We start from the raw sequence: 25150 nt of genomic DNA, 5'->3' as shown, positions 1-25150 counted from the left end.
AATACCTTTGTAGGCAATTCTGTGATTCTCCCCGTTAGTGCAGATGGAGAGATGGGCTGTATTCGGCAGATCTGTGGATGTAGATCTTTCAGGTGCTGGTGGGGCTGTGTGTCTCCATTCAGGGGAGATGGGAAGCAAGGGGAAGCACGAGCAGTGGAGGCAGATGGTACCTGTCTTCCTGCACCTTCTCCTTTTCCCAGCCCATGAGGCTGCCCCCTGAGGGGGAATGCATTTGCTGCTCATCCCCTTAGGCATGGCCGTGGCTTGGGCAATTTGACTCATGGTTTGGTGTGAGAGGACCCTGTGTTTGTGATGGTCTGGAAGAGGAAACAGAAGCTTTCCTATTAATATTCCCAATTGTTCCCTGGCTTTCATAACTATAGCACACCTTTAGAGCATCTATCTCAAGTGGCCCCTGAGAACTGAAGATGAGGTTCAAGGCTGATGAGTCTGACTAGTTATGTTCTCAGAGGTGGACTGGTTTGGACACTGTGTCCCACCTGCTCTCTGTATGTGCAGCCTGGCTTTACTCTTCTCCAGCTTTGGCAGGGGAGTTCTGATGGCTTGTCTGATACTTTCCTCCACCCCCTCAGCCCCTGGCTCTGGACTTGTAGGAACAGAGAGCCAGGGAATCTAGAAGAATCTACCTTTCTCTGGTTGGGTGCACTAGAGGCACAGGAAAAGCAGTGGAGTGGAGTATTTGTAAACTAGGGGGCATGTGAGGTTGTGCTCGCCTCTGTCCACTGCAGAGAATGCTTAACCAGGCCTGTGCAGAGTGAAGACACATGACAGCTTCTAGGAAGTTGACCATCAGAAGCCTGTGACTCATATGGTCTCCAGAGGACAGTGTGTCCCCTCTGCCTTGGTCTACGTTGGGAGTCTCAAGAGCACACGAAGGGACAGGATTGGGATAAAGTGGCACCAGCAGCATCTGTTACTAAAATTGTGGTTTGTGGGGTGAGGGGCGGACTGCTGAGATTGTGTCAGGGGAGGGTCAGGCCTCAAGAAGGCCAGTGAAGCTGGAGTCTCTGAGGTAAGGCCTGGACACTGAGGAATGAAGAGCCACTGAAAATGGAAGTGAGGGTGAAGGCCTAGACCAGGTGAAATGAGATGAGATCTGGGAAAACTCCAAACAATCTACATACTCTCCTTTATCAGTTCATTCTTCTTAGTGTATAAAAATACCTGTGTCCTTCACATTTAGTTAAAATGACCCTTCTCTGACTCCACATCTCTATTACCATGCATTTTTTTTTTTTATTTCTAGGAGAGAGAGAGAGAGAGAGAGAGAGAGCGTGAGCAGGGGAGGGTTAGAGAGAGAGGGAGTCACAGACTGAAACAGGCTCCAGGCTCTGAGCTGGCAGTCAGCACAGAGCCCGACGTGGGGCTCGAACCCACGAACCGCGAGATCATGACCTAAGCGAAAGTCGGACGCTTAACCGACTAAGCCACCCAGGCGCCCCTCTATTACCATGCATTTTTAAACATTTTTTAAAGTTTATTTATTCTGAGAGAGCCAGAAACAGCGTGAGTGGGGAGGGGCAGAAAGAGAGGGAGGGAGGGATTATCCCAAGCAACACAGAGTCCTATGCAGAGCTCAAACCCACGAAACCATGAGATGACAACCTGAGCTGAAACCAAGAGTCATGGACGTTTAAACGCCTAAGCCACCCAGGCTCCCCACCATGTATTTTTTTTTTTTTAATGTTTATGTATTTTTGAGAGAGAGAGAGAAAGAGCCAGGGAGAGGCCATGAGAGAGGGAGACAGAGGATCTTCGGTGGGCTCTGCACTCACAGCAGAGAGCCCAATGTGGGGCTCAAACTCATGAACCACGAGGTCATGACCTGAGCCCAAGTCGGATGTGCAACTGACTGAGCCACTCAGATACCCCACCATGTTTAAAAAAAAAATTCCTTCAAGGCCAAGTTTCTCAAAATAGTAGATCATATTTGCCTCTATCTCTTATTTATTCCTTAATAAGACATGGCAGTCTCATTTCCAAGTCCCTAAAACCATCACCCCCCACTCCATTCCCGAACCATTGGTCACTTTTCTGCCTGCATCCCACCTGCTTTTGCAGCTGCATCTTGCATCCCCTCCTGGAAGACTCCATGACAGCACTTGTGCCTAATCCTTCCCTTCTGTTTCCTCTCTGTTGTCAGGTTTCCTCTCTTGCCCATCCCTTATAAGCTGGGGTTCCCCTGATGGCTCTCATTCTCTTGTTCTCTCTGGGAAAACATGTCCCCATGTCCCCACTCACAGAGTAGGTTCTCCTGCCTGGGAACTCCCAGTCTTCGCAGCTCTCTGAGGATTTCCACTGGACCCCAGGCCTACAGATCAATTGACCTGATCGCAGGAGTACCCTGAGCATGACCAGTGCTGCCTTTATCATTTGTTCCCAAGTACCTCTGGCTTGGTCTCCATTCTTTGTTTCCTATTTCCTCCTGCCCAAACTCATCACGTGGTGTCTCTTGACTCTGTAGCCTCCTTAATAATCATCACTCTTGTAGCCTCCCCTCTTCCAGCCCACCGTGAACTCTACCACTATCTAGGGATGATTTTGTAATAATCAGATGTGGTCAGCTCACTGTCCTGCTTAAACTCCTCCAGAGATCTTTCCTGCTAATGGACAGCACTTTGTCTCATTAGCCAGGCACACCTCATTTTTCCAGGTAATAATAATACAGAACATTTATTGAGAAGGAGCGGAGCTCAATAAACAATTGGTATTATAATAATTCACTGTGTGTGTGGTGCTGTGCTAAGTGCTTTGTGTGCATTGCCTCATTTGATTCTGAAAACAACCCTTTGAGGCTGGTACTATTATCATCTTCATCATGGCTGAGGCTCAGAGGGGTTAAGAAACTGGTTTATGTTAATCCAGTTAGTATGTCACTGTGCTGAGGTTGAACTCCAGGGTATCTCTGATTCTAGAACTTAAGTTCTCAATCACTGATTCTAGAACTTAAGTTCTCAATCACTAGGCTATTCCACCACTCTGATCAAGCTGGTGTTCCTCACTGTCCAGGAGCCCTGTCCCCCTCCAGCTTTCAGGAGCTTTTTCTTCGGTGCAGCTTGACCCTCAGCTCCTGGGGGGAAGCAGCGTCTTACCCCCTAGAGCCTGCTTCTGCTACTGCACCTGTCATACTGAGCTGTCACTGCTGTTTGCACACGTGTCTGCTCACCACTGTCATTTGTTTTTTGAAATAACTGTTTAAACAGAGGTTGATTGACTACATTCCTGTCGTGTATGCAATAGCCTCTCCCATGCCTTCGTTCCCATGTATGTTTCATGTACTTGGTACCCTCAACTGGGAGTGAAGGACATACTGACTGCCAGCTATTGTGTCTAATTTCCCCTTAAAAACAAATCCAGGAGAGAGACACTGTAAATACCCACACCTACAGAAAGGAAACGGAGTCTTCGAAAGATGTTTAGTTTTACGAGGTTAGAGAACTGGTTAGTGGAAATCTGGTATAGGAATCCAGACTGCCAAGAAATAAAGAATTAAATAAGTCTGCATGGCTTAATATGTGACAAGTATTGAGACCCCAGCACCTCACCCCGAAGGCACAGCCATCCACTAGCATCTGGATGGCATCTGGATGGTACCTGAAGGCCGAGAGGGAAGTTGGATTTCTAGAAACCTGGAAACAGAGAAGTCTGAAAACTGCATCTCCCAGAATAGATGATAAGAGATTCGGGAGAACTGTTGTAGACACTCGGTGTAAGATTAGCCCCATGCTCACGTGCCTTGCAGCTGTTACGTGGAATGGACATTTGTGCCCTGCCTCTCGTGAGACCTATGTGACCTGGCAAGAGATGCCTTCAATCTTTATGACTTTTTGGTCTCTGTGTAGATTCTACAACTACATCTGTGTTATAGGTGTTGTGAGAAAGTAGCACTCTACAACCCATGTCATCTTTGTGCTGATTTTACACCATTGCGTAAGCACAGACAGCTTGCACCTGTTATTGGCTGGCAGTCTGCAGACTCCCCGATGAAGAATACAGTAAGACGTGCCAAGGAATGCTATGCCAAGACTCGGGACCTGGGTACCAATCCAAGGATGCAGTGGAATGAATCTAAAAACCCATTACCGCCCCTGGAAAAAAATGGCATGGGGTAATTCTATGGTTAAGAAGCCGTACTCTTTCCATTTTCATCCTTAAGTCAACATTCATTTACTCCAGCCTATTTGATCCCTGGCCTGTCCTAAGTTTCAGGATCACAAAGGTAATCAGGCACAATGCCTGACCTGGAGGGCTTGTATTATGTGCTAGTCAACGCTGTGTTAGGAAAGGGGGGAGCCTAATCATACCTCAGGGGGTGAGGGGCTAGGAATGGCTTCTTGGAAGAGGAGTCATTTACCCATTATGTCTTGAAGGATCTATGGAAGTGGCCGGGAGGTCAAGGCTAGGGCTGGCAGGCAGCTAAATTCATCCCAGCTGGAGTGAAAACAAAAGATTCCAAAGGCAAAGCTCATTTCATGTTCAGGAAGCAGGAAGCGACTAAGTACCAGAAGAAGTGAGGAGGATGGAGCACCAGAGGAATCTGGGCGCGTTGGCTGGGAGTAGGTGGAAAACCAAAGAGTTTGGTGCAGATGGTTTGCTCAGCTCAGGTGAGGAGTGAGGCAGGAGCAGTTTGGTTTATGATAAACATTTTATTGTCAGTTTTAGAACTTGTCTTTGAAAGAAAGCAAAAAGGTATTGCCGAACAGCAATCCTACTACTAGAAACTACCTTCTAGAAATATCTGAATGCCTGCAGATGTTGTAGCGGGCACCACCTGTGTATGAGAGGCAGCATTCCTTCCCCCTCCAGTCTTCATCCAGCCTTCTCTCTTGCCTCAGCAGCTGAGAATAGTCTCAGCTTTCACTTCAGGGATCGGAATGAACGATCTCTTCACGTATTCTGTGGGCAATGAGAATCTGGGCTGCAAATCACAAAACTATTAACTTCAGTCAAGTAGTAACACAGAAAGCTTTGTTTATTCAATACTGAAATAAGGTCAATTAACTATTTTAATAATCACTCAAAGTAGCCAATTTGTTTCTGGTCCCAATTGTTCACATATGTCTAACTCAACTGAGAACAGTAACAGTACAAATTATTTTCCTTTTTTGGTCCTTTTTATTTCTACAATCAAAATAAATCACTTGCTTAAAGATTTAAATATACAGATGTCCACATCCATTACATATCGTAGATGCACGAAATAAGAATAAATGCTTCAAATAGAATAAATTCTGTAAAATTTTTGATAATCCGTGTGTGTTCATATATCCAAGTGCTTGAATGAAGGATGAAAAAGACAAGAGCAGTCACGGACATCTGAGGGCTGAGTTAGGTTGTGGTGCTCACCCGTTGACCGTGAACAAGTCACACAACGCCACCCTCAGACCAGACCACTCTAGGATGATGCTGGAATCGGGCAAGCACGAGACCCCTCCGTAACTGTGTCTGACTACAAATGGAAGCATGAGCATTGTCCAAACCACAAAACATAACCAAACAAGCCCCTATTGTGGCAAATATGAGTCACTGCTATTTCTTTACCAGCCATACCTTCTGTCCTTCTAGATAAAGCTAAAGATACTCCATCATAGAATTATCCCCACTTGCTGATAATATCCAGTCCAGAGCACAGCCCATTTACATGAGCCTTCGCCCACCGGGCACATATCCCCAGTGTTATAGTCTGTCTTTTCTAATACCCTCTAACTAAGATTCCTCAAGTTTCCTAAGTGTATCTTCGTTCTCTGCAATGAGTCTAAACACCTAACTTTGTTCAGTAACACGGATGTTCCTGGTGGTCTTTGGCTGACCAGGAAATCGACAAGGTGGTTATGTATCCCTTCTTTCAGTGTCCAAGAGGCACTCAGATGTCTCAGTGATAAAAATAAATAAGTAAATACACAAAAATATGTAGAGAGATTTTCTGACTGTGAGATATTTAACTGAGAAAACCAAGCAATTAACCAAGTAAAATAAAAGACATTTTAAAAGGGTGTTTCTAAACCTTAATGATAAAAATGAAATATATATGTTCACATTTATTTGGGAATTAAGGAAGGCAACCCCGTGTAAAAATTATTTCTGTGTTAATGCTTTTTAATCCTTTAACAATTTATTTGATAGTATTGTTAAGCTTTTAAGAATCACTTTTCCCATAAAAAGTTAAACAACAAATGTCTATTCTAGTGCTCATTATCTTTGTGGTTTTAGAAAATATATTTTTGCCCATATTCTTCCATCTATTTCAGGAAAGTTACATAAGCCATTAATTCTTTCAGTAGGATGGGGAGAAATTTGACATGCCCTCTTCCCTGCCAACTTGGATTTCCCGTTTTGTTAGAAGAATCTAGTATTTTATAACTCAATTAAGAACATGCTTTGCAGCTTATTTGGCTTCTTTAGAGAATTATATTAGACATGTGCATTTTGTTTCATAATATTAATTTAGGAATTGACTTTTAGATTTTACAATTTTGTTTCTCCCACCATCTTTACACCAGCCTACTCCATCTTAGAGGTCTTTATTTTGATTTATTTTCTTCCTTTCATTTGAAGTGCTTTTGTGAGTAGTATTTTCAGAGAAGGCTTGTGCTTGGTTTGTCTCTCTGATATTTCTGTTCTTATTCCCCCAAGTAGCTTGGCTAAGTATTATATTCTGTGATCACAATCCTTTATTTTTTTTTCTCTCAAAACCTGATAGGCATGACTGCAATGTTTTCTGGAAAATAGTGAGAGAGAGAGAGAATAATTTTGTTATCAACCTAATATCTCTTTTATTTTACATTGCCTGATATAATGTAAAATGTATATGTGTGTATATATGTGCAATAGTTTCACAAATCTTATAAAAGTACAATCTAGAGAGTTTCTAATTGCTTATTTTGTTTGTTTTAAAAACTTTTTTTAATGTCTATTTATTTGCGAGAGAGACGGAGTGCAAGCAGGGGAGGGGCAGAGAGAGGGAGACACAGAATCTGAAGCAGGCTCCGGGCTCTGAGCTGCCAGCACAGAGCCCAATGTGGGGCTTGAACCCAAGAACCGTGAGATCATGACCTGAGCCAAAGTCGGACACTTAACCGACTGAGCCACCCAAGCGCCCCTCTTTGGTTTTATTTCTTGCAGTAATGCCATCCACAGAGAAGAGGGAGGCATTTATTCTAATTCTTTAGGTTGTCTTCATGTGTTTGAATTACAATTTTTCACACCCTTAATGACATCTCTGCTGATGTTTACAGCAGGGAGATGGGAAGTGCTCTGTTAGAGATTGTGCCAAGTCTCTTCGAATCATTTGGTCTCAGACAAATGGAGACGAAAAATGTCTTATTTCACAGAAGTTTTGTTTACTAGAAGAGAGGTCTTGTTGCCAGTGGGGTGGTGGGAGGGAGCCTCCCTCCTACGCAGCCTCTCTGCATGGTAGGTTAGCAAAACAACTTTTTGCACAGGGGCCTAGCAAAACAATTTTTTTCTGCATTTTGTTGTAGATCAAGTCATAGGATCGTTCTCTCTCTGGCTGGCATGGATACCTTATTAGCTGTTGACTTTATGAGGCAACATCCCCTTACTTTACATTTCTGCAAATTCAATGCAAAATTAGTGCAGTGGCTCGATGTTCCCTGTGTAGGGACCTGGTGTGGATCCACAGGGAGGGTGGAGATTTGCCCCTGTTGAGAGTCATCTCATCTCTAGCCTTGCCGTCTCCAAGCCTGGCGGGATGAGTTCATGCTCTTCTGCTGCTTAGGGAGGTGGTCTTTTCCTCTTACTCCTGAGGTGAATCTTTTGCTTGAATATGGAGATCCAGATTGGTCCGCATTCGGTCTCATTGGGCTGGCCACATATCATGCATATATCTCTCAGCGTGTTGGGAATCTAACATTTGTGGTTCCCAATAAACATGCTCTCTCCCTCCTTTGCGTTAATTGGGTCACTCCAATAAGGAATTTGGAAACTTAGGGAGATCTGGAAAATAGGTGCATTGGCCGAAGTGTACCACCTTGAACCTGAAGGTACTACTTCTAACTTGCATTTTAACAATCTACTCCTGTGAACTAACTTGAATCTTCACTAGATCAAGATGGTTGTAAATAAATAACCTATATAGATTTACATCTAGATGATACTTAAGTAGTTTTTTGAAATTAGTACATTGTATTCATGTGTCTCTAGTCCTTCAAAGAGTTCCTTTCTTAGCTGTGGCAGACCACCAACTCTCTCCTAAATTCCTTTGTCCCCTTTTCCAGAATAAGAGTTTCTTAGCTGAGCACATGCCTTGAAGAATACAGGCTGCTTATCCCAGACCCCTTTAGGGGTAAGTATGACTATGTGACTAAATCCTGGTCAATTGGATATAATCTACACAGAAGTTGCAAGTGAAAACTTTGTGGAAACTTCCTTTTTTTTTTTTTTTAATGTTTTATTTATTTCCAGGAGAGAGAGAGACAGCGTGAGCAGGGGAGGGTCAGAGAGAGAGGGAGTCACAGACTCTGAAACAGGCTCCAGGCTCTGAGCTTAAAAGACAATGTTTAGGTTCCTTACGGTACTTAATGGAAACTTTGTGGCATAAAACAATAGTAACCATTTTGTTATCTTTCCTGCTAAGGGTCAGAAAGGACTCAACTGAGGGCTTTGGATTTGGTGTGTCTCATGCAGTTGCAGTCCTTTGCTGGAGCTGAAGCAGGTAGTTCTGGCTGGGTAACTTTTTTTTTTTTTAATATTTGTATATAGTCCCCGCTCTCTTACATATGGACTATTGGGCTTCCTCACAGGAAGGTCACCTCAGAAGGGGCCACAGTCAGATTGCCCTGGTGGCTGAAGGCATCAAGAATGAGTATCTCAGGGGTGCCTGGGTGGCTCAGTCTGTTAGGTGTATGACTCTTGATTTCATCTCAGGTCATGATCTCACAGTTTGTGAGAATGAGTCCCACATCTAGTTCAGAGCCTGCTTCGTTTTCTCTCTCTCTGCCCCTCCCCCCACTTGCACTCACTCTCTCTTGCAACATAAATAAACAATTTTTTTTTAAAAAAGAATGAGTATCCCAGTGAAGAAAGCAAGAGTTAAAATTTCTTTTATGACGTAGCTTGGCAATCACATAGTGTCAGTGTACCATATTCTAATCGGAACATTCAGAAAATCTGCCCTGTTACAAACAGCTGGGGCAGACCTGACCTTTCCACAGGAGTTTGTCAAAGGCACATCTTAAGAACATACAGAGAGGGATCTCTTGTCAGAGCCATCTTTGAGAAATGCAGTCTCTCACAGAGAGAGTCTCCTTTGCTCTCCTCACCTTTATCCTTGTTTCAATCCTGTGGCCTCAACACAGATGCTGCCATCTTTGTTCATGAGGCCAAAACCACACGTGGTAAAGGAACAGATAGAAGTTACCCAGTAGCTTATATCACCAAGTGCCTTATCTGCCCTGGATCATCACCCTGGAATTTGATGCACAAGAGAAAATAAATGTCTTAGTCCTTAAAGCCCCCCACTGCTATTTTGAGTTTTTGGTCACTTGAGGCTGAACGTGGCCACCATGAACACATCATGCTTGCCCCCCAGTTCATTGGTCTGTACATTGGAGCCTCAGTCACATAGCACTAGGCGCTGCTCCCCAAACACATCGTGTGTTTCTGCTGTTCCTGGTCTCTGGCACACTAATCTCCAAGACTGCAATTCTCTGGCTCTGACGGCTGGTTCATTCCCTTCAAGTCCAACTATAAGTCCCATCTTTTAAGAAACTGTCTCAGATGCCTAGAGACAGAATTAAAGACACCATCCAACACATTCGCACGTTTCTTTATTTTTCTTTGAGAGAGAGAGAGAGAATGTGCATGTGCACACACATGCGCAAACATGGGGTGGAGCAGAGGGAGAGAGAGAACAAATCCCAAGCAGGCTCCATGCTGAGCCTGGAGTCTAGCAATGCAGGGCTCAATCCCACAACCCTGGGATCATGACCTGAGCCGAAATCAGGAGGGAGATACTGACCCGACTGAGCCACCCCAGCACCCCCCACAACCTATTTCTTGAACCTGTACTTAACAAATCCATGCTATCTTTTTTTTTTTTTAATGTTTTATTTATTTCTGAGAGAGAGAGACAGCGTGAGCAAGGGAGGGTCAGAGAGAGAGGGAGACACAGAATCCGAAACAGGCTCCAGGCTCTGAGCGGGCGGTCAGCACAGAGCCTGACGCGGGGCTCAAACCCACAAACTGTGAGATCATGACCTGAGCCAAAGTCAGATGCTCAACCGACTGAGCCACCAGGTGCCCCAAATCCATGCTATCTTGGGTGACATCTATTAGCATATATCTCTGAATCCTCTCCTGCACAGTGAATTTCTTGAGCACGAGAGACATTTTACATTTCTCTGTCCTTCTGCTGGCCATTTTCCAGTGTACCTACCTCAGTGTCTCAATAGTTTTGTTCCATGAATCCCTATTTACTATCTCCAAGATGATAGGAAAGCTGTGCATTCAGAATTTTGTATTATTTTTTTAAAGGGGCCTCTTCCTCTGGATTTACTTCTTCCTGGAAAATAATAAGTTGGAGATGTTCTTTGAGGAATGAGTAGACTGATAGAAGGAAATGTGCCCACATGTAGTGCAGACGTCTGAAACAGGATTAACAGTCTGAGAGAGACGAAAGTGTGGCCTTTTTAGGGACTGGTTAGCACATGCATTTTCTGGAGGGTAAAGCATCAACGGGAACCAGACCTGAAGAAGTGGAAACCGAGAGCCTCAAAAACATGCCTAAGGAATGTGGCCTTTTTTCAGAAGACAGTGATTTCCATTTGGCGTTTTGAAGGGAGAAAGTTATATCATCAGATGTGTTTGCAGAAGTTGAATCAGGCCAAGTGTGTAGAATATGTTTGAAGGAACTGGGTTGGGGTTGGGGGGAGAGAGTCAACAATGGGAGGTCAGTTAGGAGGTTTTTAAAATAGTTCACAAGAGACATAATATGGGCCTGAATTAGAGTGGTTGCTCGTTATGACAACAGTGGGGAGAAAGAGGAAAGAAACACATATCTAAAGATTTCACAAGATGTGATTAGTTAAGTATGCCATCAAAAAAGAAAGGGAGATGGGGGGTGGGGGCCCTGGGTGGCTCAGTCGGTTGAGTACAGCTCTTGGATTTGACTCCGGTTGTGATCTCACAGTTTGTAGTTTCAAGCCCTGTGTTGGGCTCTGCGATGACAGTGTAATGCCTGCTGGGGATTCTCTCTCCCACTCTCTCTGCCCCTCCCCCACTCATTCTCTCTCTTTCTCTCTCTCTCTCTCTCTTTCTGTCTCTCTGTCTCTCTGTGTCTCTCTGTCTCTCAAAATAAATAAACTCTAAAACCTAAAAAAAGCATAAATAAAAGAAAAGGAGAGAAATATGGTAAGAGAAGAGGTAAATTTAGACGTTGTCAGTGTAAATATGATCATTGAAGACATTGATTGACCCGAGGGTCAGCATTCAATATTTGGCCAGCATTCTGTGAGCACTTCATATGTTCCAGGCAACCTTCTAGGTAGACCGAGATGGGAGTGCATTGGCTCCACTGCTGAGGAAAACCCTTTTGCAAGGAGCCAGCCGTGCAAACAAACTATCCCTAGACAGTAAGGTAATTGCTACAGTGAGAGAAAAGGACACACAGCCCGTGGTCTCGTTTCCGGACTATTTAGCTGTATGGGTCTGCCCCTTTGGGTTGTGGGTTCCAGACGGATGAGGGCATACGTGGTTTGCGTTCATCCTCTGGAACTGCCAAGAGTAAACCTGTGCAGGAATGCACAACCTCTTTTAAAGAAGAAAATGGGGCTTTGGAAGAATCTGGAAGACATGGCTTTGGGTGGGCATGCGATCTGAGGACTAAAGGGGGCGAGTGGGTTATCGTGTGCACTTGTTGCTGGTTGCAGGAATCTGTCCTTACCAGAGCTCATCTCGTCTTGCCTTGGATCTAAGAACACGGTTTTCCGGCTACACGAGTCCTCTTGTTAGAAACCCAAAGCTGGCTGTGTTCCCCTGGGACTTCTGCTGTCACGCGTTGCTTAGCCAAAGGGCTTATTTTTTTCCAAGGCATGGCATTGGTTCCTCAGTTTACCAGAAAGTTTTTATGACTAAGAAGCGCGGAGCTAAGGTCAGAAGGAGACACCAAATGAAACCGATGGTGGTATGAACAGGTTGAAAGCGGAATGGATTTCCCATAATGCTGTTGGATGGAGGAAACCCTAAAACTCTTCACATTTATGTTGTTAGCATTTGGATAAATACCCACCTGCCCCCTGCCCCCAGCTCACTGTGTGTGTGGCCAAATCATTGCACTCCTCTGGGCTCTCATCAGCACACTCATCCACCATGCCTACGGCCATGCTTGACCTGGTCTCCAGATTCACCAAATGATGTATGTACGGGCATGGAGGAACTTCCCAGGGAAAACATTCCACTGTTACCATGACTGGGATTTAGTGGATCAAGGGTATCTGGGTGAAGGGCTCTTGCAATAGCAGTCAAATTGCAAAAGGGGATTCTACAGCCCCTTGGTAGACCTCACCCTTTGGAAGAAAACATCTGGAAGGATGAGCCTGGCCCTGTGATGCAGCCTGCAGTTTGGGGGCTTGGGGGGAGGAGCAGTCCAGGTACAAAGAATAACTGTGAGTTGAATCCTGTTCTGCCTGGTTCCCTCAGAGCTTGAGGGAAAGGAGAGGCTTGGTTAGTCTCTTAGTTTCCGATGGCTGCTGGATCAAATTACGACAAGCTGGTGGCTTCAAACAACAGAAATGCAGTTCTGGAAGGCAGGGTCAGGCCACGATTCCTCTATAGGCTGGAGGGTCCCGTTCTTTGTTGTCTCTTCCAGCTTCTGGGAGCTGCAGGTGTTCTTGGCCTGTGGCCCCAACCCTCCAATCTCGGCCTCCCTTTCACACGTCCTTCTTCTCTGTGTCTCCTCTTCTGTCTCTCACTGGCTTTGGAATGAGGGCCAGCCAGATAATCCGGGATGGTCTTCCATCGACATCCTTAACTTAATTCCATCTGCAGAGATCTCTTTTTAATGTTTTTCAAATAAGATCACATTCAAAGGTTGGGCGGGTTAGGATGTGACTATATTCTTCTAAGGGTCACTATTCAACCCACTACAGTTAGTAAACACTGCTGTTTCTACAGCCAGGGGCCAAGTGGTTTAACAGCGTAGACTCCTGGCTGCTGAAACAGCAGCGAGACTCTCCGAAAGGATGGGAGGCAGAGGAGAAAAAGGAGATGAGAGGGGAACACTGGCTTCCAGGAGCAGCACGGCCTGCTGTCTGGTGCTCTGTGATGCTGTGCGGCAGTGGGGAGAGCAGGAACCTGGACTTTCCAAAGGTCCAGGCAGAGTGCAGTGCGTGTGGGCCACGGTCCAAGGTAGTGTGTCTCAACCCAAGGTTTATGACTCAGAGTGAGTCACACGGTTGTCATGGGTCATGGCCAGCCTCAAAGACACAAAGAAATAGAGAAGAATAGAAAATGCTGGAGTTCATTACAAGTAACAAAGGGAAGTATTGTTTGGAGAAATGTGCGCAAGGGTGTACGTACTCACTGGATTATGATGTAAAATGTTTTCCTTATGTTGGTTGCCATCAATAGTTTGAAAGCCGCTGGTGTAAGCACCCGAGGCACGGCAGTCTGGGGCATCACGGAGAGGGCAGTAGTCCTGGGAAGTGCCGTTGCCTCTGGGCATAACATTGGGAATGACAAGTCTTGCCAGGCACAGCAGTAAATGATGGTGTGGAAAGCTGCAAGAGGGAGCTCAACACATGTGACATATCCTTGGAGGCCTCTCCCTGCTGGAGGGACCTTGCAATGGCACTCACAAGTGGGTGAAGTAGGCAACTGGGTAGGTCAGTGATCGAGACCAGCTATCAATGGCGCATTAATGGTGAGTCCAGTTCATGCAGCTGGAAGGCGTTCAGGTTACATTCGGGAGGATGGTTTGTATCAGAGCTGCGGTTTCCAAACTTAGTTTTCCCTTCAAGCTTTGTGTTGCTGTAAAACTCTAGGGCAGAATCCTGTGCAATGGCCCAGAATGCTGCAATTTGCCATTCCCCTGTCCTGGCAGTCCCTGAGGCCCATGTACAGCAAGGCCTAGGCCTAATTGGCTCTAAAGACTAACAGGCTCAGAAGGGGCTTCTGGCCCCTCCAGTGCTAATTCTTTGATTCTATGGCTCAGACAAAATTCTTTTTTTTTTCTTTCATAGTTTATTGTCAAGTCGGTTTCCATATAACACCCAGTGCTCAGAGTGCCCTCCTCCATGCCCATCACCCCCTTCCCCTCTCCCCCACCCCCATCAGCCCTCAGTTTGTTCTCAGCATTCAAGAGTCTCTCATGGTTTGCCTCCCTCCCTCTCTCCAATTATTTTCTCCCCTTCCCCTCCCCCGTGGTCCTCTGTTGAATTTCTCCTATTCCACTTATGAGTGAAGACATATGGTGTCTGTCCTTCTCTGCCTGACTTACGCACTTAGTGTAACACCCTCGAATTCCATCCACATTGCTACAAATGGCCAGATTTCATTCTTTCTCATTGCCGTGTAGTATTCCATCGTATAGATAAACCACATCTTCTTGATCCATTCATCCGTTAATGGACACTTAGGCTCTTTCCATGATTTGGCTATTGTTGAAAGTGCTGCTATGAACATTGGGGTACATGTGCCCCTATGCATCAGCACTCCTATATCCCTTGGGTAAATTCCTAGCAGTGCTATTTCTGAGGGCTCAGACAAAATTCTGTTTTATTTATCAGATTGTGACTTCTTTTCAAAGCCAGGGATTGAATTTGGTCATCCCTGACCCCCCGCACAGCTCCTGGTACAACGTGTTCCATAACAGAGTGTTTGAAGAAAGTGGCTCTCTTTTGCCTATGTCTTTTGCCTACTTGGGACCAACACAGTGCTCTCTGCAAAGTGGGTGCTCTTAAAAATGTTGGCCGGCTGACTAAATAAGGGAATGAATAAAATTCTGCCCTGAAAATGTGGAAGAAGCTGTCAAGTACCAGGGGAGCCAGCAGAGGGCAGAAGAGCTCAGTTTAAAGGCAGCTTCCGCCCCCAGAAGAGCTGATGCAGCCAGTCGCAGCCATGGCAGAGAGGAGCAGATCTGTTTGTTTTACGGGATTAAGAAATGCCAGAGAAGGATGGAGACACAAAGCGTGAAGGCCTCATAAATTAATCTCCAAAGCTTTCCCTATAGGATAAAACGCTTATCGGGAAATGGGGTTTTGCTTCAGGCTGACGGCAAGGAACAGAGAGAACAGGGCAGGAGCTGCCAGTCTTTATAATATGACTTCAACCACTTTGGTGGAAGAGACTCAAGGAACTTCACAGTGCACTTGTATCATGGAAAGAATACAGAACTAAGAATCAGACGTTGTGACTCTGATACCACTTATGTGACCTTGAGAGAGACCTCTCCCTTCCCTTGACTTCAGTTTTTCCGGATGTCAGGGGAGGGGTAGGAGTAGATGATTTTGAGGGCCCTGCTCTGTGGACGGGTCCAATTCTGGCTCCAGCTCTGCCCCTTCCCTCAACTCAGCTCTTGGGGTGAAGTCAGGGAAAGTCAATGAAGTCAATGAAGCAGGTGGCAAGGCAAAGCCACACCCCCACTCCCACTGTGCTCCGGTCCTGCCCAAAGTGGGGGTGGAGGGCAGTTGAAAAAGAGAGGTGGAGTTGACTGAAGAGAGAGGGTATAAACCAGAGAATGAACAAGGAGATGAGAGAGAAGGTAAGCAGGGGCGAGAGCAAGTTGGGGAGAGGAGAGAGGGAAGAAAACAGAGAAAAGACAGAGCAGAGTGAGATGAAGGATGGATAAGGGGTGGGCAGTGGTTTATGACTCCATCGTTTTCTGGAATGGAGCTCTTAAAAGACGCAAACCTATGCATCAGAACCTTTGCAGTTGAGACCCGGGCATCTGTGCTTGAAAATATTTCCTAGGCGGTCATGGTGTTAAGCCAGGGTTAAGAATCATCAGTCTAGATGAATACTGGTAATTCTGAGTGTGAGAAAGTAGGAGCAGCTGTAGGGATATCTTTCCTCCGCAGGACATCGCTGTGTTTCTATAGCCGCTACTATTTCGTTTCAAAGGGCAGATCCTAGAATCAGCCTGATGCCTGACGAGGGGCTCCCGTCTGTTCTGCACTGTTCCAGGGGACAGGGCTCACAGAAGACCCAGACTTAACACTTTGTTTTCAGGAGGCAGGTAGGTAAAGAGAACTGAGAGATGTTCCCTGGGTGGCACAGTGGGGCAGAGCTCCCTTCCATTTCGTTTCACTGGGGAGCCCAGAGCAGAAGTCATAGATCAACACGTGGGCTGCTTCTGGAGAGAGTGATGGGCCCGCAAAGAGAAAGGGCAATGGAGAGGAGAATTAGGAGCAATGTTTCCTTATCTACCTCTAGCGGGAGAGGCAGTGCTGGAGTGGCAGGAAGAGTTCTGACATCAGCCCGGCTCCATGCTCAATAACCTGGGCCCTCCGTTCCCTCATCCAGTTGATATTAACACACTCAACCAAATGCGAAACACTACACAGAGAGGAGCCAGCATTGTCGTTCACTTCTATTGTTGTACCGCAGACACATGCCCACTTCAGTGGTTATGGATGTGTCCTCCCCAGGCCTTCCAAAAGGTGTAAAAACTCTTAAATCCTCTGTAACCCTATTAGCTTTTTCATATTACGACTTCAGTTAGTTCTTAGCATCTAGCTAAGAGCTCTTAGCTCTGAGCATCCCTGAGGCTCAGACACAACTAAGAGATTAATCGATAGGTATTCCTGAGAGCATCCGCAGTCTAGGATTGGGGGGTCATATGATATTGTCTTCAGTTACAGGAGGTTCATGATGTTTGTCCTACCTGCAGAACCCACAGAGACCTCACAAATAAGGAGAGAAGTTTGTGTTCAACCCAGCCATTATTTTTTTATGGACTTCTCTGTGCTTCACATTTTTATGGTCTCTGAGAAGGATATAAACACAGCTGAGACAAAGTTTCTGCTCTTCTTAAGGACTTCCAAGGACCAGGAACATAAAGTGACCTATGAGGGCCTCTACTAGGGGCACTGAAGGCAGTTTGGGGCCCAGGAGAAGGTCATATTGATTCTAAAAGAATCAATGAGCTGTCTTAGAATAAGCTGTCTGATCTTAACAGTCAGCGATGAATCAAAGGTGATCTGGGTGGAGAGAAGATCGTGCACATAAAGATGGGTGCAGGAGGGGCACCTGGGTAGCTCAGGTGGTTAAGTATCTGACTTCGGCTCAGGTCATGATCTCGAGTTCATGAGTTTGAGCCCCACATCATGCTTTCTGCAGTCAGAACAGAGCTTGCTTCAGATGCCCTGTCTCCCTTTCTCTCTGCCCCTCCCCAGCTCACTCATGTGTGCTCTCTCTCACTCAAAAATCAATAAACATTTTTTAAAAATGGCTGCAGGAGACTTCAGGGTGTGTACAAGGAGGAGCAGGTGGTTGCGGGTACCAGAAAGGAATGGATTCAGAGAGAGACTGACCAGGAAAGTCTCGGGGATGCCCCTCGGGGGCTGAGGAAACAAGACTGTCAGGCTGATATGCATGCATTTAACCTGCTTGGCACTGAGGAATCCTTGAAAGCTTTTTGAGCTGGAAAATAACAGGATAAAGACCAGACAGAAGAATCCTGCAAGAGACCAGTCCTGAGATGTCACTACCTGCCCCTTCTCATGGAAAAAGTTAACCTTCCAAACTTCATTCACTAACCCCTCTCACCATTCATTATCTAATAGCAGTCACATTAGGCCAGACTTTGTGGAAGCTGGTGAAAGCCAGTTTGGCAGGAAAGTCTGACTCCTCTACCATCAGCAACTGCAGAGGTGTGAGCTGGGATTCTTCCAGCTGAAATTCAGCCCAACAGAAGCCCGCAGAGGATTGCAAGTTCTCGTTCTTGTGCTCCATAGTGGCAGGGTTGCTATAGAAGGAAAGGTCCCTACAGTATTCTCCTGCACCCTGCCATTCGACAAGAAGTCTACGTGCTCACCATAGCCTGCCCCCATCCCCAACACCACACGCCACCAAGTCTGCCCTCTACTGGGTGAGTCACTTACTCCAAATTGATCTCCTCCCAACTTAAGTCAAACCTTTAGCCAGGTATACACCTAAAAGATAGTTTGAGAAATGAATTCACGCTAAAGTGTTAATAGCTACCAGGTTTTAATGCCTGTGTCTCCCAGGAAAAGTGTACAGAAGGGGAGATGACTTTCTAATGGATGAATTCCGCCGCTCATCTGCAGCGTGTCTGTGGAAGAGATCTTCCGGGACCTGCAAATCACACATCCCTAGTGTGAGGAAGGCCTGCCTCTTTCGTCAGGTCAGAGCATCAACAGGGACACTCGGGTCCCAACCCCTGACTCTTTAACATCACCTCTTGGCTTAGGACTGGCTGTGTTCATCTGGGCAACAACAGCCAAAAACAGGTCTTGTTTTTTTTTTTTTTTTTTTTTTTGTCATGTTTTATGGGTTACCAAGCACTTTCACTTTCGTTGTCTGATCTGGTTCTTAGATCATATTTTAGCAAAAGCAAGGATTACCAGGCCCATTTGAAGCCCTAGAAAACCAGGCACTTCAGTCCTGGGCCTCAGACATCCACACCAGGGCTCTTTCCACTATTCCATGTTGCTTCTGCCACCGCCTGAAATCCTCACTCTCTTCAGATTGGTAACCAACATGGTTTTCCATTTGCAAAGTGTCCCAGAAGTCTTTGTCAGAAATCCACTTCCTGTACTCTCAGGAGTTTTGAGATCTGAAGGTATTTGGGGCAATGCCTAGATCTGTCCTTTGGAGTTACCAACTGTTCTCATTTCCTTCACTTGAGATCCAAACAAACCATCAGCATGTTCTGTTGGCTCTACTGCAGTGAACTTCAGACCTAAACGGCTCCCACTTCATGGCTACCACTCCAGCCCAAACACCATCTTCTCTTGCCTGAATTAAGTCTGGGGAATAAGGTCCCCAACAACAAACACAAACTATCTCCTCTTTCATGGAGTATTGGCCGCCCATTGGCTGTAGGAGGCCTGGGTTGAGGAGGAAAGAGATGCCTTTATGCTAAGCCAACCAGCTGGGCCACTGGTGTTTAAGGCACAATGCATCTCTTTCATTCTGGCTCCTCTTTTCTCTTTACTGGTGCTTAGACTCCTAAATTAGCTCTCTGCGTTTACCCTTGCCCTCCTCCATGAATTCTGCACTTAGCAGAAGGCATTACTTTCAAAATATCAAATCAGGTCAATCCCTTATTCAACCACCTCCTCCCCAATTCCAGTGGTTTCCTTAACATGCCTTTAAGGCTGTATGTGGTCTGGATCCTGCCTGCCTTGCTGACCTCAACTCCTAGCCCTCTCTGATTCACCTCCTCTGCTCTGGTTCCCTTCCCTTGCTGCTGATGTTTGAATGTACCAAGCTTCTGCCTCAGGGCCTTTCCACTGATCGTCCTTCCATCTGATAAAGAAATGCCTTTATGCAGATATTTGTATGGCTAGTTCCCCCACCTCCTTCAGGTAGCTGCTTAAATAGTTCCCTCTCAGAAAGCTGTTCCCTAGCCATCATACCTTGCTTTAATCTTTATCAATTTGAACGCATATGAATTAATTAATTGATGTGGTTATGTTTTGTCTCCCTCAGTAGGACTTAGTCTGTCTAGCTCACTGCTAAATCATGGGCCTCTCAAGCAACATGAATTCTCAATACTTCTTTGTAAAAAGAATTAGAGTGAATCAATTTTACAGATGGAGAAACTGAGGCCCAGCGTGGGGAGGGCAAGTCAGTAGCAGAAGCAAGATTCAAGAGCAAGGGACAATGTATCTCTTTCATCCTGGCTCCTCTTTTCTCTTGACTGATTCTCTAACCAGGCCTGTGAAATATCCATTGCACTGGTCTCCTTCTTCGTAGTGCAAAAAAAGCCAGATTCTTTTCCCACATAAAGTCCTCATTTTAAGAAAGAAACAGCATGTCATATTAAGGTATAGTCTAGTTTGCCCCTTTATTTCCTCATATTTAAACTCTGTGATGATCCAGGCTGGGTGGAACCACAAACATTACCTATCAAGCCTTTTATCTTGCCGGTGAGGAACAATGCAATGACCAGAGAGGAAGCTGGATTGTGGCAGAACCCGGATTGGAACCTAGGTTTCTCAACTGCCAGGACAGACACTCTCTAATTCCCTGCAGTGCTCAATGTTAAACATCTATATCCGCTCACAGTTTTTACTTTTTCTCATGAAGATGAGTTTCTGTGTCTCACGTGGGCAGGTGGTCACCCCCAAATGTACATTTCACAGGGTGGTGGGAAATCATATCCTTGTACCTAGCACATGGCAGAGGCCCGGATGGCTTCTATAGACACTTGTATCTTGGCTGTAGGCTGCTCAACCAGGCGTCATCATAAGGTTAGGGGGCGGGAGGGTGAAAATTTCTAACATGGAGTAACGTCCCACTGACCTTGCCACTTCCTGGCTGTGTGCCTTTGTGCAAGGCACTTATGCTCTCCGGACTTCAATTTCCTTCTTTGGGAAATGGGGCTAGCATCCCCTAATGTGCAGATGAGGAAGTACTTTGTAAACCACAGAAGGCTGCCTATGGATCGGGGAGAGGTGATTCCTGGTGACCAAGGTCTGAAATAGCTCCCTGTTACAACCACAAACATTTCCTACTCCCAGCCTTTGGAACTTGAGAGAGAAGCCCTGGGGGTTAGCTGCAGAGGGTTTAGGTTAGGGAAGTGTGAGGTACCTTTGGGCTAAATCAATTTTTATGCTAAGTTTAGCCACGGGAGGTTTAAGGAAGAATTCCTGTGCCCTTCTGTCCTGGCTTGTCTTCTCCAGTGGTTCTTAGATGCCTAACAATGCAAGGATTATAAAACAAAACAAACAAAAACAAACCCCAGAAGTCATCTCGTTCATAGCCCCATAAGTCAGTAGCATGTGAAGGAAGCAACCCAGACCTCACTACTCCCAAATTAAGTACTTAAATAGCTAGAGATCTGGATTATTTTTCCTGAGAAGCAGCTAAGAAGGGCAGAGCAGCGGAGGGAGGGAGAGCCTGGAGGCAGAGGCTGGGATAGATATTAGCCAGGCAGGTGGGAAAGGAAGCAGTGCAGCAAAGGAGAGAAAGAGCCAGATCAAAGCAGACTGAAGTCTGAAAACAACTGGGGGGGGGGGGGGGGGGGGGGGGGGGGGGGGGGGGGGGGGGGGTGATGCAGAGAGAAGGCAAAAAGAATAAGAAAAATCTTGGAGAGAAATTTAGAGACAAGTACAAGAAAAAGAGAAGGAAGAATGAGGAGTATGAGTAGAGGAAGAGGGTAAAGATAGGGGAGGGGAGGGGAGGAGTCTGGGGAGGGGAGATCCAAGAGATACCAGAACACAGAGCAAAAGAGTGGGACTATTTGTTCTTGGGCTGCCTGCTGTTACAGGAAAACTCTCCTTCTCTACTCAGTGGGACAGCCAAGGGCCAAGTCTTGGCTGGAGGAGATGTGAGATTCTTTCTTGGGGATTCCTATGGATATGTAGGCTGATATAACTAGATTCCGAGTCCCCCGTCAGGGGCCAAGGAGGTTCCTGGATATATAGAGAAAATAACATGTAGTATCTAGATTGGGTTCCTCTGCCCCAGATTCATTGCTCTCCCAGACTATTCCAACACAGGTGGGTGACTTTTTAATGCCCCATTTATGGTTAGCCTTGCCTGGACATGCCAAACCCTGGAAGGTCTAGCACTCTTTGTGGTGCATTCTCCAATAGCCTTGGCTTACAGACACAAAAGGAAGTGGAGACAATTCTCCAAGCCATTCAGGACACTGCTCAACCCCTCCTGCCTCTCAACATTGTGGTCTAAGCATTGAGAAATATTCAAGATGAATGGCTGGTGTCAGGATTGGCCAAGTTCTCTGCTTCACTTGGTTTCTGGAGACATGCAATATCTTTTTAGCTTTTTGTGAGCCTGCAGGCCATAAAACGCCAGCCCTTAAAGTGCTTGTAGTGATCATGTGGTCCTTCCTTGATAACACATTTTTTATTTTATCTTACTTAATTTAATTTAATTTTTTAAAATATTTATTTATTTTTGAAAGAGAGAGAGAGAGTTCAAATGCAGGAGGGGCAGAGAGAGAGGGTGACACAGAATCCAAAGCAGGTTCCAGGCTCTAAGCTGTCAGTACAGAGCCCAGTGCAAAGCTCAAACCCACGAACTGCAAGATCATGACCTGAGCCAAAGTCAGATGCTTAACCAACCAAGTCACATAGGTGCCCTGATAACACATTGTTTTAGGGAGGAAAAAAACTAGACAGCAAACATCTAACCAGACAGCAGAATTCTAGGACAGCATTTCTTAACCTTCCTTTTTATCAGGTGTGGGGAGCAGGGAGTACTGAACCTAACCAAGGGTCTGTTGATTCTTTCCCACATAGACACACAATAATAGTCCCATATGTTCAGGTGGTTCTAGGATTTTGCATGTCCAAACTGGGGGTCCCTGACCTATAACTGCTCCTACTGGCCAGCGATCTGATAGATAATTTAGAGTTGTGTGAAAAGAACCCAGGTCTTGAAAACTGGAGATCTTGACCTCATCCAGCTGTGCAATATATGGGCCAATGCATTTCACTAGCCATTACTAGACTCAGTGATTCAAACTCTGAGTTTAAGTAGATGGTTTCTGAGATCACTTTCCAGCTCCAAGTTTCTAGGCACCAAAAATGAAATCAATTTCAGCTTTAAAATTCTGGGGACTTTTTGTCACAGTAGAAAGGTAGGTCGACCAGAAATCTCTCAGTTACTGAGAAAGAGGGATGGAGGGTGAGGCTAAGGTATTTCCTCCTCCAGTATAGGGATAAGTGAAATTCTTTTAGAACCCATCACATCCTCACGGACAAGACTCTTTACAGAGATAATGGAGAAAGAAATGATTCACTGCTAATATCCACAATCCATTCTCAATTCTGTTTTTAGAAGAATGATTCTGAATCCCCACTTCTCTCACACACGTACTTTTGTATTTGCGTGGCCCTCTTAAAATGTTTGAGTCTGATGAGAGAGTTGTCTGGGTACATTCATGTGTCTGCAGCTGTGCATGATAGAGCATTTGCCTCCTCCAAGGCTGAGTGTTTGAGTGTATGTGTAATTTAGTGTGTGCATGTGCATGTGTATGAGTGAAATCACGGAATGTGTATGTGCGCAGCAGGGACTGAATAGAAAAGATAGTATAGAGAATGTGGCATGTGTAAAATCATGTGGGCCTGTGCGTGTGCAGGATTATTATTTTTTTTAAGTAAGCCACTTTGGATTGTGTAGCCTCCTCTTACTTCTGTGATTGATTTCATGGGGGTAATGGTGCGTAAAAGCGCTGGTGAGATCTGGGGGCGCCTCCTCGTCTGACGTCAGAGTGAGAGTTTAAAAGGGGGAGAGCCGGTGGAGAGAACGCAAGCCGCTTTAGGAGTCGCGGGTTTCAGAGCCATCGCTGCTGCCTGCGGATCCGCTCCTAGAGTTTGACCAACCGTCCTCTGGCTCTGCTTCCCCAGCGCCGCTGAGATGCTGTCTTGCCGCCTCCAGTGCGCGCTGGCCGCGCTGTCCATCGTCCTGGCTCTGGGCGGTGTCACCGGCGCGCCCTCCGATCCCCGGCTCCGCCAGTTTCTGCAGAAGTCCCTGGCCGCTGCCGCGGGGAAGCAGGTAAGGAGACTTCCTCGATGTCCTTTCTTCCCCTCTTCCGACTCCCCTAGTCTCGCAGCCTTTACCTTACCCCCCTTGGGTGGATTTAAGAGGTGCTCCTGAAGAGTTTCGGTGCTTTTCTGGGTCCCTCGGCTCCCAAATCTCTCAGGAAAACTTTCAAAGTCCAGAATCCCCTCTTACCTCTTTTTTTTCCCCCTCTCATCAGCGCCGTTGGCCACAGCTCAGGTAAGTTGTTTGGCACTGAAGGAAATTCTAAGACCTAATTAGCTGAGTACTAAGGGAAGAGCTACCCGCAGGCTAAACCCGGAGGTGCTGGCCCAGGTGCTGAAAGCGCGGACCTCTGAAGCTACTACCTTCCTCAGCAGTACCTCCTCCCATGCTGCTACCGCGCAGGCTACAGACAGAACACAGTATGTTTAAGATTGTGAAAGGTCTCGTTCCCCACAGTTAACTTAACAAAAACGGTAAGAACAATTCCAGTTTGTAGCTCAAGAGCTGGAAATTGAAATTGAATTAAACAAACTGTTGGCACATGCTTTATCTTTGCAAAACTATACTAACGATCTACTATTTCTCTCTGTGTGTGTGTGTGTGTGTGTTTGTGTGGGTGCGTGCGTGTGTGTGTTTGTGTGTGTTAAGCCTATAAAGGCGGAGAACTTGCAGAAACATTTGAGTTTTTGAAGCCCCTCTATATATCTAGGTGATTATAACATCTGTTCTTATTTTTATATCCTTAGGTGATTTTCAGTGGGCTGAAAGTGCACAGCTGTGAAAATTGGGTTTGGGGTGTAGCTGAACCGGCTTTCCAAGTTAAGATTTTCCATTTCTTTTTCTCCACCACCATCACCCTCATCCTCTCTCTCTCTCTCTCTCTCTCTCTCTCTCTCTGTCTCTCTCTCTCCTACTCTATATAGGAACTGGCCAAGTACTTCTTGGCGGAGCTGCTGTCTGAACCCAACCAGACAGAGAACGATGCCCTGGAACCTGAAGATTTGTCCCAGGCTGCTGAGCAGGATGAAATGAGGCTGGAACTGCAGAGATCTACCAACTCAAACCCTGCCATGGCACCCCGAGAACGCAAAGCTGGCTGCAAGAATTTCTTCTGGAAGACTTTCACATCCTGTTAGCTTTATTAATTATTGTTGCCCATATAAGCCCCCTGATTCCCTTCTTCCAAACCTCATCCCTCTTCCCTAATCCCCCAATCCTCAGCAAGACCCTTGCATTAGAAATTGGAGGCTGTAAATACAAAATAAAATTATGGTGAGATTATGAAAAACAAGAATTTGATTTCTCTTTGTGTTGCTTCCTGCTCAATAATATGTGATTCACAGTTGTGATTTCAGTCAAGTTACTTGAGATACACACTCCAAATCTCACAGGCATGTGATTTAAAATTCCCTGCAGTAATAAAGGTTCTGTCCTAAATAGAAACTCTTATAGTTTGGGTCATTTCAAATGG

The 25150-nt window shown here is 45.8% G+C and overlaps 1 protein-coding gene across 1 annotated transcript; it reads left to right on the top strand.

The window, feature by feature from the left end:
- Nucleotides 1-23455: 23455 nt before the first annotated feature.
- SST (somatostatin) lies at nt 23456-24978 on the top strand. The gene is made up of 2 exons (XM_039234231.1): nt 23456-23688; nt 24603-24978. Exons 1-2 carry the CDS (start codon nt 23551-23553, stop codon nt 24813-24815), a joined length of 351 nt encoding a protein of 116 aa, XP_039090162.1. The 5' UTR covers nt 23456-23550; the 3' UTR covers nt 24816-24978.
- The last annotated feature ends 172 nt before the right edge of the window (nt 24979-25150 follow it).

The sequence above is a fragment of the Hyaena hyaena genome, unplaced genomic scaffold, assembly GCF_003009895.1.
Source record: "Hyaena hyaena isolate Hyena2069 unplaced genomic scaffold, ASM300989v1 scaffold_84, whole genome shotgun sequence".
In the NCBI taxonomy this organism is placed as follows: Eukaryota; Metazoa; Chordata; class Mammalia; order Carnivora; family Hyaenidae; genus Hyaena; species Hyaena hyaena.
The sequence above is the reverse complement of the archived record's forward strand: the minus strand, read 5'-3'. Positions and strand labels throughout refer to the sequence as shown.

What these genes read in the sequence shown, in the direction of transcription:
- SST (XM_039234231.1), top strand. Translation starts at nt 23,551, where the DNA reads ATGCTGTCTTGCCGCCTCCAGTGCGCGCTGGCCGCGCTGTCCATCGTC. An exon ending in CCGCTGCCGCGGGGAAGCAG is followed by an intron (nt 23,689 to 24,602) that starts GTAAGGAGACTT and finishes TACTCTATATAG; the next exon opens with GAACTGGCCAAGTACTTCTT.